Source organism: Solanum pennellii, chromosome 5 (assembly GCF_001406875.1).
Source record: "Solanum pennellii chromosome 5, SPENNV200".
Lineage (NCBI taxonomy): Eukaryota > Viridiplantae > Streptophyta > Magnoliopsida > Solanales > Solanaceae > Solanum > Solanum pennellii.
Window position 1 is genome coordinate 75904433 of NC_028641.1, and position 11508 is coordinate 75915940.

At 33.9% G+C, this 11508-nt stretch overlaps 1 protein-coding gene and 1 pseudogene across 2 annotated transcripts; one reads left to right on the plus strand and one right to left on the minus strand.

The window, feature by feature from the left end:
• On the plus strand, nucleotides 1-3406 carry LOC107020815 (annotated as a pseudogene). Its single transcript, XR_001456962.2, has 6 exons — nucleotides 1-389; nucleotides 871-1184; nucleotides 1736-1871; nucleotides 1983-2125; nucleotides 2262-2385; nucleotides 2677-3406. The product of XR_001456962.2 is annotated as a probable serine/threonine-protein kinase PBL11 (transcript).
• A 1383-nt stretch (nucleotides 3407-4789) lies between these two features.
• LOC107020928 (ras-related protein RABD2a-like) lies at nucleotides 4790-9595 on the minus strand. Its single transcript, XM_015221461.2, has 8 exons — nucleotides 9415-9595; nucleotides 7322-7394; nucleotides 6620-6667; nucleotides 6444-6491; nucleotides 6256-6327; nucleotides 5976-6131; nucleotides 5801-5904; nucleotides 4790-5107 (listed from the first exon to the last, which is right to left on the minus strand). Exons 1-8 carry the CDS (start codon nucleotides 9426-9428, stop codon nucleotides 5011-5013), a joined length of 612 nt encoding a protein of 203 aa, XP_015076947.1. The 5' UTR covers nucleotides 9429-9595; the 3' UTR covers nucleotides 4790-5010.
• Between the last annotated feature and the right edge of the window lie 1913 nt (nucleotides 9596-11508).

An 11508-nucleotide genomic window follows, 5' to 3' on the forward strand; every position in this document is an offset into this window, starting at 1 on the left:
AGAATTTGCGCACAAAATTTTTCATTTTTAAAAAAATGAATTTTTTTTTTCATTCATAGGCAAGTGGGGTTAAAGGATTACAAAGAATGTTCATCAGAAAGTTTCAATCTTTTTCTTTTTTTCTCCAAAGTTACTGTCATTTCTTAATGTAGAGGAAGATTCTTGGGTTCACACTAGATCTGGGGTTCAATGAACTTTTGGGGTTTGTATTTAAGTAACAACTGGTGTTAATCTGTGCATATAATGCTGAAAACTTGAGTTTTGCAGTTTGTCTGGTGGCTAGTGGCTAGTGGAGCTAAAAAGATTGAATTTTGGGGTTTTTTTTGCTCTAATGGGGATTTGTCTGAGTAACCAAATCAAGGCTGAGACAACATTTTATACTGTTTCAGGTATACTAAATTCACTATCTTTTTGTATAGTTTATTTTTTGAAAGGTGTAATATGATTTGTTAGCTCTACTTATATATTGAGTGTTTTGGTGAATTCAAGTATTTGCTTGCTTAAAAAATTGAAGAATAAAAAAAAAAGAAGGAAAATACCCTAAAGCTGCTGAGGATTCTTGTCACCAACCCCCACCCCTTGGGGTAGGGAGGGTGGAGGTGGGGGTCATTGCAGGGGAGAAAGAGAAGAAATAGACCAAATATTGTTTCTGGTCACTGTAAAGTTTTGTGGGTGACTAATGTATTGTCTATCATGTATTTGTTAATTGTGTGCTAAAGACTAGTAATATTACCTTTTGAAATGTTTCTGTTTTATGTAGGAAATTTGCTTTGTCTTTGGAGATTAGTAGTGATTTCTTTCTACTGTTGGATGTACTTTTGATTCTTTTGCTTACTGGCTTTTGTTTGCATTGTAAATGGATTGTTTTAGGGTTGGATTCAAGAAATGTCAGTGGAAATGGTACAGATATTAGTAATTCGAATAGCAAACACTCACCGACAACTCCTCGGAGTGAGGGTGAGATCTTGCAATCATCCAACTTGAGGAGCTTCACACTCAGTGAACTTCGATCTGCAACCAGAAATTTCCGTCCTGACAGTGTAGTTGGAGGAGGTGGTTTTGGTTCAGTTTTCAAAGGGTGGGTCGACGAACATACTCTTGCAGCATCAATGCCTGGCACAGGGATTTTGATAGCTGTGAAAAAGTTAAACCAAGAAGGGTGGCAGGGGCACAGAGAATGGCTGGTGAGTATAAGCTTTGTTCTATTTGAAATTACCCCGCAGCTGGAGTTGATTTTTTTAAAAGACGACGTTGATACTGTGAAATTATTGTTCTGTAGGCTTATCTGCATATTTGTTACGCCCTTATTTTAAATTTGTTTGTCTGGTTTTAATTTGAGAAGTTTAAGAAAGTTAAAAAAGAACTTTTGAATCTTGTGGTCTTAGATTAAAGATATGTTAAATGTACCATAATATCATTTAATTTCGTGATCTTATTAAACATGTCTAAGTGTGAAGTTGAAATTAAAAGGTTTCAAAAAGGAAAAGAAACATTCTTTTTAAACGGATAAAAAAGAAAAGTAAGACAAACAAATTGGAAACGAAGGGAGTACTAGATTTTGCTGGGTAACCTCATTTGTAGATTTGGGGAAAGAAATAAATCTGATCAATAAAATCGTGATGAATAGGATGACTTGATTTCTGTCTAGATCAGTGCTTATATAACATTTTGATACAAATGAATGCTACTCATTATAAGCAACGTACGTTATGTTCTCAACCATACGAATTTGCAGGATGAGATAAACTATCTTGGGCAACTACACCATCCAAATCTTGGAAATTTGATCGGTTATTGCTTAGAGGAAGATCATAGGCTCTTGGTCTATGAGTTTATGCCTAAGGGTAGCATGGAGATTCATCTATTTTGGAGTGAGTTCAACATTTCTTTTCTATTCTTCCACCTGTGTAATTACTAACGGTACATATGAACAAGCGTGTGGAGTCCTAGATGATATATGTGGTTTTGTTTATTTGAGTCAGGAGGTTCATACTTCCAACCACTTTCTTGGAGCCTTCGTATGAAAGTTGCACTTGGTGCTGCAAGGGGCCTTGCTTTTCTTCATAATGCTGAAACAAAAGTTATTTACAGGGACTTCAAGACTTCTAATATTCTGCTGGACTCGGTTTGTGAATATCATCTTAAAGGGTCACTTTTACAGTTTACACTGTCCCGTTGCCTTGAAACATGGGTTATGTCAAGTCTTTCATATTTTCAGATACTTGGTTTTTTGTACTCAATTTTACGATCTACATTGACAGGACTACAATGCCAAACTTTCTGATTTTGGGTTGGCCAGAGATGGCCCCGTAGGTGATCAGAGCCACGTGTCTACTCGGGTTGTGGGAACTTATGGATATGCTGATCCAGAGTACCTATCCACAGGTTTGTCTCCATGGTACCCAATTCCATTTTCAAGTTCACAATCTGATGGTATTTTGACACAGCTTAGTCCACAGATGATGAACTTCATCTGTACATTCTCATATACTCATCTCGTCCTGTTTATTGTATCTGGACACCGAGTTCGTATGATTATACGAGAGTATTAGAACAGATGAACATGATCTTTTTTATAAATTAAAATTTAGTTTAAATTGAATGAATCTCTTAAATAGTTACATGTCTATAAGAATGTTCTTGCTCTGAGCTGATTACATTTCTCTTTTATGGAAGGCCATCTTACTGCCAAGAGTGATGTATACAGCTTCGGGGTAGTTCTGTTAGAAATTCTATCCGGTAAGAAAGCAATAGACAAGAATCGACCGATGGGGGAACATAATCTTGTTGATTGGGCAAAACCTTATTTGACCAGTAAACGTAGAGTTTCCCGTGTTCTAGATGCCCGTCTTGAAGGACAATATTCACTCAGTCATGCCTTAAAGGTTGCTATCCTGTCTCTTCAATGCATATCGATGGACCCCAAGTCAAGGCCAACAATGGACGAAGTAGTAACAGCTCTAGAACAGCTTCAGCAGTCCAAGGATGTAGCAAAAAATGATACGAAAGTCCGGCAGGTAAATCAGCATAGTCGATCAAGTTTTGCGTTCAAAAAGTCCTGAAAAAGCAGACTCCCGCGAAATCCAATTACCCAAGACCTTCACTTTCACTCCTCTCATAGAAAGAAGAAAGAAAGTTTTTGGTGTGCCAGTTACTAGTACCACTTCTGTTCAAGAACTTGCTGGCATATAACTAAGAACATGTCTTCAACAAGGATGTACAGCTTGTCCTCTTTCTGTTCATTGTGTTTTAGTTTGTTGGATAATGTTTGAACAATAGATTTATGTGTGCCCAGTTTATTAGTTATGTAAGTTTACCTACTTTTAGAGTTCTATTTACTACAACTACATCCCCATGTATGTAGACTTTATCCTTATGTTGAGAGGTACAAAAGTTGTTTCTGATAGACCCTTGGCTCGAGAAATTAGTGTTCTATTTGAATCTTGATATTTCATCATGTTTTATGTATCATGGTTAGCTTTAGTCCAACAACCGATATCACAGTCAATAATTTAGCAAGACGAATATAAAAATGACATAATAATCATAATCAATGATTTAGCGAGACAAATATGAAAATAACATAGTGACTCGATGGGGCTCGACTTACAACCTTTGCCCATCTATGGACCATCACTATCTTACCGTAGCTTGGAGATGTATACACACAAAAAAAAAGTTTTTGAGCTTTGTCGTTCTTTAACACATTATCAATGTTGGTGACACGCAATCTGTACAGATTAGTTCATGAATCTTGGCAATGGATATGCAAAACTACGTTCATAAGCACACTTTTAATGTTGTTGACACGTAATATCTCCAGATTAATTCATGAATCTTGCTGATGGATACGTAAAACTTAACTCGAGGTAGAAATTATATCTAAAAGAATTATAATAGACTATATGTTATACTCATTATTCATAGACAATATATAATTATTCCCATTACATTAAATAAAACTGTTGCCTACATTTTTCATTCTAATATAAATCCTTCTGCAACCACATCAACATCTTTAAAAAAAAATATAAAATGAAAATAAACTAATTCCACGTATACCTATAATTTATCTCATTAAAAAGGAGAGAAAAATGAAGGTAGGTGTACTAAAAAGTATATAGTATATAGTAATTTATTTCTTTTCCATTTTTGGGGTAGTTTTATTTTAAACTCGATAATTTTTGCCTTCATAAGTTTGTCCAAACTGCCAATTAGAAGGTGCCACGTTGTATGAGGTAACATAGCGATGGTCACTTGTTTTGACTTTAAATGAAACTTTCTCTTCCTGCAAATTTCCATACTAATCCCCAGGTAAGATCACCCTTTTCTTATAGTGTATACGTTTTATTCACATTTTCAATTGATGATTAAGATCGAACCATAATTGATCGGAGCAAGGAGTTTTAAGGGAAAGATTGAATATATAAAAAACTATTTTTCTAAAAAGAAAGTAAATCTTAATAAACTTTAAAATATTTTATGGTCATGTGTTCTCCAACAATTTACTTACGTTTGGTGATGAGTTTAAATTTTTTTGGATGGTCACTCAACTCGTGAGAATATTCTGGCGCAAATACGAATTAGTTTGAATTCCAATACGATCATCAAACACTATGTATAAAGCAACCTTGGGCGAAAGGTAGTCAAGTGCACATAGACGACTATTATGAGCGTATATTTAATTTTGCATAGGGGAAAATAAAATACTGATAGCAGTTTTCTTGATACTAATAGCTTTCTGCTGAACTGTGAAAGAACTTCATTAGAGACACAAATGACTCACTCATTCCTACCAACAAGCTGGTCCAATGTCAAACGAACATTGATAAATAATGCTAATATTGACATGTTCAGAATTACAAACTATTCGATAAAACACAAATGCAGACTAAAAAATATATCTGGGACAGAAGCAAATTTCCCTAATGTTCAATCAGACCACAAAATAGACATGACAACGACGAGACAGCAAAGGAAATATTACAAATAGCAAACAATTTTTGGTACTCAGGATGAGCAACAGCCACCACTCTGTGTCACTGGCTGTCCACGGATATTCACTGTCGGAGGCTTGGCAGAGTTCGAGGCTGGTTGGCTTGCCATCCTGCATTTAGGAGAGAATTAGAGAAAGAAACAATAGAAGTGAGCAAAAGAGGCATCGGTGAGATTAGTTTATATGTTTTAAATGCAAAAAGATCATTTGGACAACTAGACAACATCAAAATGAAGCCGAACTCTACTTATAACCAACTGGACCTGGTTGGCCCAAGACTAACCACTCCAACCAGATAGAAAAGGCCCACTACCATCTGGCCATCGGGAGGAAGGAGCAGTTTCAATTGTTTGGGCAAGCAAACAGACCAGTGAACTAAAAGGGCATAGCCATGAGCTAGCTCAGTTGGAATGAATTTCTAGGTCTTGCTGAAAAACATCTTCTCTTATGAGGTTGTGTACAACAGCCGTAACCATACAAGTTTTCATCAGACCTTGCACCCGATTATTCATGCTTGAAGTTTGGACATTCAATTGAACCCAAAGGAAAGAAGAAGATATCCCAGATCTCCAACAGTGAAGTTGGCGTTTGAAAAGGCTAGTTTTCTGAACTAGAAATATCTCAGGCTTGGGACCAACTTCCACAATAATTATTCTTATAAAAGATGATATAAAGCATATAGGCATTAGATAACGAAAAAGCAAAACACCTAGATTGCACCACAGATCAGGCTTGAGCAAATTAGGAAGGCAACACAACATTACTAAAATTTTACCGCCACCTAAAAATGAGATGTGTGCTTACCTATTTTTGATAGCACCAGTCATAGCCATGAAAGCCTGTTCGACATTTGTAGCATCTTTAGCACTGGTCTCCAAGAATGGAATACCGATTTCATCAGCAAATGCCTAAGAACAGAGTGGTCTATCAGTATAGTTTGATTTAGTGGCAACGAATTAAATGTAGAAAATGTATTAACCTTAGCCGTTTCATATGAGACAACTCTGTTTGCAGTAAGATCAGCCTTATTTCCAACAAGAATTTTGTTGACGTTATCACTAGCATAACGATCAATTTCACTCAACCACTGTTTTACATTATTGAAGCTCTCTTGATCTGTCACATCATACACAACCTACGCAAGAGGCCATCAGAAAACATCAAAAGATGCAGAACATCATTGATGATAGACTTCACGGGAAAGCACTAACTATTGTGTTCAATTGTACCATTTTCAAAACAAAAAAAAAAGCACTTACTATTATGCCATGGGCTCCACGATAGTAGCTGCTAGTGATGGTCCTGAAGCGTTCTTGTCCAGCTGTATCCCACTATATGAAGTAAAATAAAAATAAAAATCAAGGACCTATGTTCCAATTAAGAGTTTGGCTTGAATAAAATTAGCAATATAAAATGACTTTAAACACAACTGGAAGTGAAGTCTTACAATCTGAAGTTTTATAGTCTTCCCATCTTGTTCTACGGTACGGATTTTCTACATGAAAAGATTTGGTAAGATGAGTATATACATTCATTTAAGAATGGGATGGCAGAATAAGATCACAGAAGATTCCAACTATACACAAATGAAGTAGCTTATCAACTACAGTGGTATTTACTTACAAAATCAACTCCAATGGTGCTTATGTAACTCTCCAGATATGTGTCGTCCTGATAGAAATACATGACAAACATTCAGCGCCATTTACAGAAGATAACTTTAACCACATTAAACTATATTCTGATAACTTTCCATTGCAAAGGTGAGAATATCCAAGAACTCTTCAAAAATCTCAAACAATAAAGCTCCATAACCAGCGAGATGCATCATTAATTAATCAGAGGTTTTAAACTGTGAACATGAAACTAGGAAAGTATCAAATTCGTGCCTTAGGAAGGAGGGACAAATATGATGCCAGAAGCAGTTTACTCATCTATATGGTTATTGTACTTCACTCAAATAAGTTTGACTTCATTGTAGTTTTTCCATATAATTGTTGATCGTTATCATAATTATTTTTTCTTGCACTGCAACAATATTTGTTTCCTTTGTGCCTTTCTTCGCGAATAACTTCGTTTCTAGTGAATTTTATACTAGAAACCAAACATTTTTCGATATATTTTATGTCTTTTGGCCTTTGACAGCACGTAACTCATAGACAGCTCATTAAAGCTAACAGAGAAGTTAACAAAAAAGAACAGGAAACTGGATTGGCATTTGGCGGTGAGTATGGCCAATATGCTCCCCTATGACTTGGTCCTCCTTTTGATTTATTGAAAGAAGAAATACAGTAGTACAACTTATTTTATGATCAGAAAACTTACAGCAAACCTCAGAAGAAGACATGATTTCCCAACACCAGAATCACCAATGAGCAAAAGCTTAAACAGGTAGTCACTGCGAGCAGAGAACAACAGATAAGTCATCACATCATAAAGTTTATTAGCTTGAAAGATGTTTAAAGTATGCCTCTTTATGATATATTTTGCTGTGACTGTGATTAACTTTTCATTTTAATCCTAACACCCATCATATAAAGCAATTTACACTGTTATAGCATTGTTACATGAACTTATCAAGAAATAAAACATGGTTACATATGACTACTAAGATAACTAGTATTCAGGAAAGAGAACATTCAGGACTTCATCCCATCTGATAGGATAAAGTTATCTAAAATAACTATGCCTCCATTAAAAGTTGGTTTCAGGAATCCTCAATATCCATTCCTATCATATACTATCATATTTACTCACGCATAGATAACACACAAATAATACCCAGAAAGAATCACCTACTAACTCTGGTATATGTAAAAAAAATGGAGATAGGGCTAATCAGGATCTAGAACACTTCTACACTTCCCTGGAATGCACCTGATAAAGTTTAAGGCTATGTAAAGGTGACAGATCATCCAAGTTTTCTAGACCAAGCCTTTGCTGAAGTAGGATTAAGCACTAAGATCAAGCTGGTTTCAACTTAAACCACTTTACCCCATTTCCCAAAGAAAAAGCAAAACAACTGACTTGACAAGATCATTTATCTGGCGAAATATCACTGAAACAATTTCAGACAATTTAGAGGTAAGAATCAACTATAGGAGTGTTGCCTCAAGAGTTAAAAGCACGAGATATGGAGAAGCATTACATAGTAGATTATTTAAGATAAGTAGGAGACTAGGAGTAAGGCATATATAAACACTGCAAATTTAGCCAATGAGGTAGGAGTGAGTTGAGGTGAGGAATAGAGGTACCTACATATAAACTGTTTAGATATATGGTCTTTATATTCCAGAAAAATGGAATGAAAAATGAAAGTGTTATGCATAGGACTAATATAGGAAGGTTGATATGGATGAGTGCCACAGTACAATGTGATCGGAATATCTACCAAAGTGAAAAGCTAGTTCCATAGCACAACTGTAAGGCAACAATGCTGTATGGATGAATGTTGGGCCTTACATATCCCAAAGACATAGTCGCAAAGATACGAATTTTAAAATGGATGTGTCTCAAACAAGATTAGATAAAATTAGAGATGATCACATCCATCAGAAGGTGCAAGTAGCGCATATAGAGAACAAAATGAGAGAATGTCATTTGAGATGTGGAACTAGCTTTTCACTTTAGTCTCTCAAAGAACAAAATGAGAGAATGTCATTTCAAGGAAGCTACGTGTACTATATATCTCAAAGAACTAATTTTTTTATATCCTAATGTTCAACCAGCATCCTTTGCTCTTGTTCTTGTTGTTGTAAATTATGATAGTGGATAAACACTGATGTTTTGGATTGATTGAGTTCATCAGGAGTAGGTTCCGAGGGAAATCAAATACGACTTCAAGTCTTGAACCAATACGTCATAGCCACATCAAAGATATAGTTGAACAGAAAGCCATTTGGAATTGTATCAAATCCTTCTACAACACGCACATAAAGCAAAAATTCCTAATTTCTCCATCATGCACTCAACAATCATTGTTTCAACATCTTTCGTAAGTATTCCCGTATAAATTCGCTAAACAAATACACAAAGCTGATGGTAATAAGCTCAAGGATGAAATGTGTTGCATTTTTTCACCTTCCTCCCGGCTCTCAAAGACATTTAACTGGATCCAACGAACATACATCTCACAATTTCCTTAACCGATGTGAAATTGAACAGAAAATCAAGCAATAATCATTAATCCCAAAAGATTAGCAGCTAAATTCCGATTATAATGACTTAGGGTTCACAGATATATTCGCTAATCTCAGATACATAAGGATTAAGGACCACATCTCAATTCAAGCAAAAAAATCCATAGTTCCTTAATGACAAATAATCAAAACGGAATCTGGACAAATTAACCTGCGAGTTATAATAAAGCAGATCTATTTAAATGCTTTAAAAAAAATGATGCGATAAATAGAACTTACTATTCAGGATTCATTGAGATCGACGGGCGATGAAATTCGCCGGTGACGGAGGGATTTACCGGCGAGAATTGACCGGAATCTGAATCTTCGTGGGATAATTAAAGAGACGTAAAAGAAAGCGTTGAAATTTGAGAATGAAGAGAAATTGCTTTTCCTTTGGTTGTTTTAATATCTTTTTTCATTTATTTCACTTAATTTATTCTTATATATACTCATTTTTTCCCCTTTAATTTATTATTATTTCTACTTTTTAAAATAAGTGTTATAATTAATATTCAATTAACATTAAATTAAAGAGTTATTTGGATAATTTATCTCCTCAAATTAACAAGTATTAAGCAAATTATGTCATTTCACCTTCCTTGAATATATGTGCTACACCAAATATATTTTAGTAAAGCTAGTTTTAAATGAAAAAAAAAATTATTTTCAAAATTTAAATCATACCCAAATATTCTTTAATGAAATGACAAAGAACAAACAAAACTTAAACATGTATTTGTTTTAGTGAGATTAGTATATTATTATATTGAAGGCAAACTTTTTTTTATAAAAAATTAAAATCATATACAAATATTCAATCAAATGAGATCAAATATGGGGTGAGGGATCAATTTTTATTTCTCTTCAAGAAGCTTTTCACCTAATAAATTTTATATTATTCGATAGGTTCAATTAAGACTTTACATATATATAATTTATAAAAGTTTGAGATATCAATAAACGAATATTCAGAATCACTTTTAATATTGATATATATTCATACAAATAATAATGTACCTATGGTCTATGAATTATAATTAATCAAAGGAAAGGATTACTAAGAATGCCTAATTTCTTCCTAATTGAGAGGAAGATAAAAGTAATATACTCATATAAAGCACGTACTCTAAACCAGTTAATCAAAATATAGTAAAAAGGTTTAATTTTAGCCTAATGTTAAATTTGAGAAAATGATCAAAATGGTTTTGGTTTATGTATGATAATGGAAGCTTCTAAAAATTTTGTTTTAATGATTTTGATTTTCTTATTCTTCTTCATGTATGATAATGGAAGCTTTTAAAAATTTTGTTTTGACGAAGATGAGAAATAAGTATAGTGTGTATTATTTTTCTTATGAGGATAAAGAGCATGACCTCAAATGACAAAAGAAAGAAGTTGAGAAGAAGGGTTTACGGGGGTGATGGTGAAAGAAACCAATTCTGTTAAATCTAACAGATATTTTTAAGTTTTTCTTTTTTTTGGGTTAGTTTTAGGGTTAAAAGGACTAAAATGATTATCCTTTCATATAAATTAAGGACTATATAGATCATGTGAAATATATGAGGGATCAACATGAAACAACTCGTACCATTTGAAGAAATCCCTCATCTCTAGGTTAAGGCTCAAAGTGATCCTTGAGTTTTCACATAGAGCACTAATAGTCCCTCATGTTTGCAATATTGTTGCACTTTTGATCCTATCCTAAAATTTCGCTTATTTTTTAACATTAATCTTGTCCAAAATTTTATATAAGGAGTGTCCAATCGTCTTTTTATATATTTAATAGAAATAATAACTCTGAGAGAAGGTGATAAGAAAAACACCTTGTTTTGTTCATTAAAATTATTATTGCAGCAGCTAAACTAAGAACATCTTAACATATGACTTTGCAGGAAAAGAAAAAAATTATACTATTTGCGCGTGAAATTATCGTGACGAACCTCTCGATTTTACTCGCAATACGATTTCTACTAAACAAAACAAAGTGTTTTTCTTCTCACTTTCTTTGATATGAAGTTGTTATTTCTACTAAATATATAAAATAACGATTGAACTTCCCATACATAAGTTATGGATAAATCAATGCAAAAAAATAGATAAAAATTTGAAGAAAAACCAAAAGTGCACCAATATTACAAACATAAGGAACTATTAGTGCTCCACGTGAAAATTCAAGTATCACTTTGAACCTTAATCCAGAAAATTCGACTATTTTGATCCTTTCCTCTACCATTTTGATAATTTTCTATGTTAAATTTCATCTAAGCTAAAAATAGTGATTAGTGATTGTTAATCGTACGCGTATTCCGATGGAGTAGTAAATAAATATCA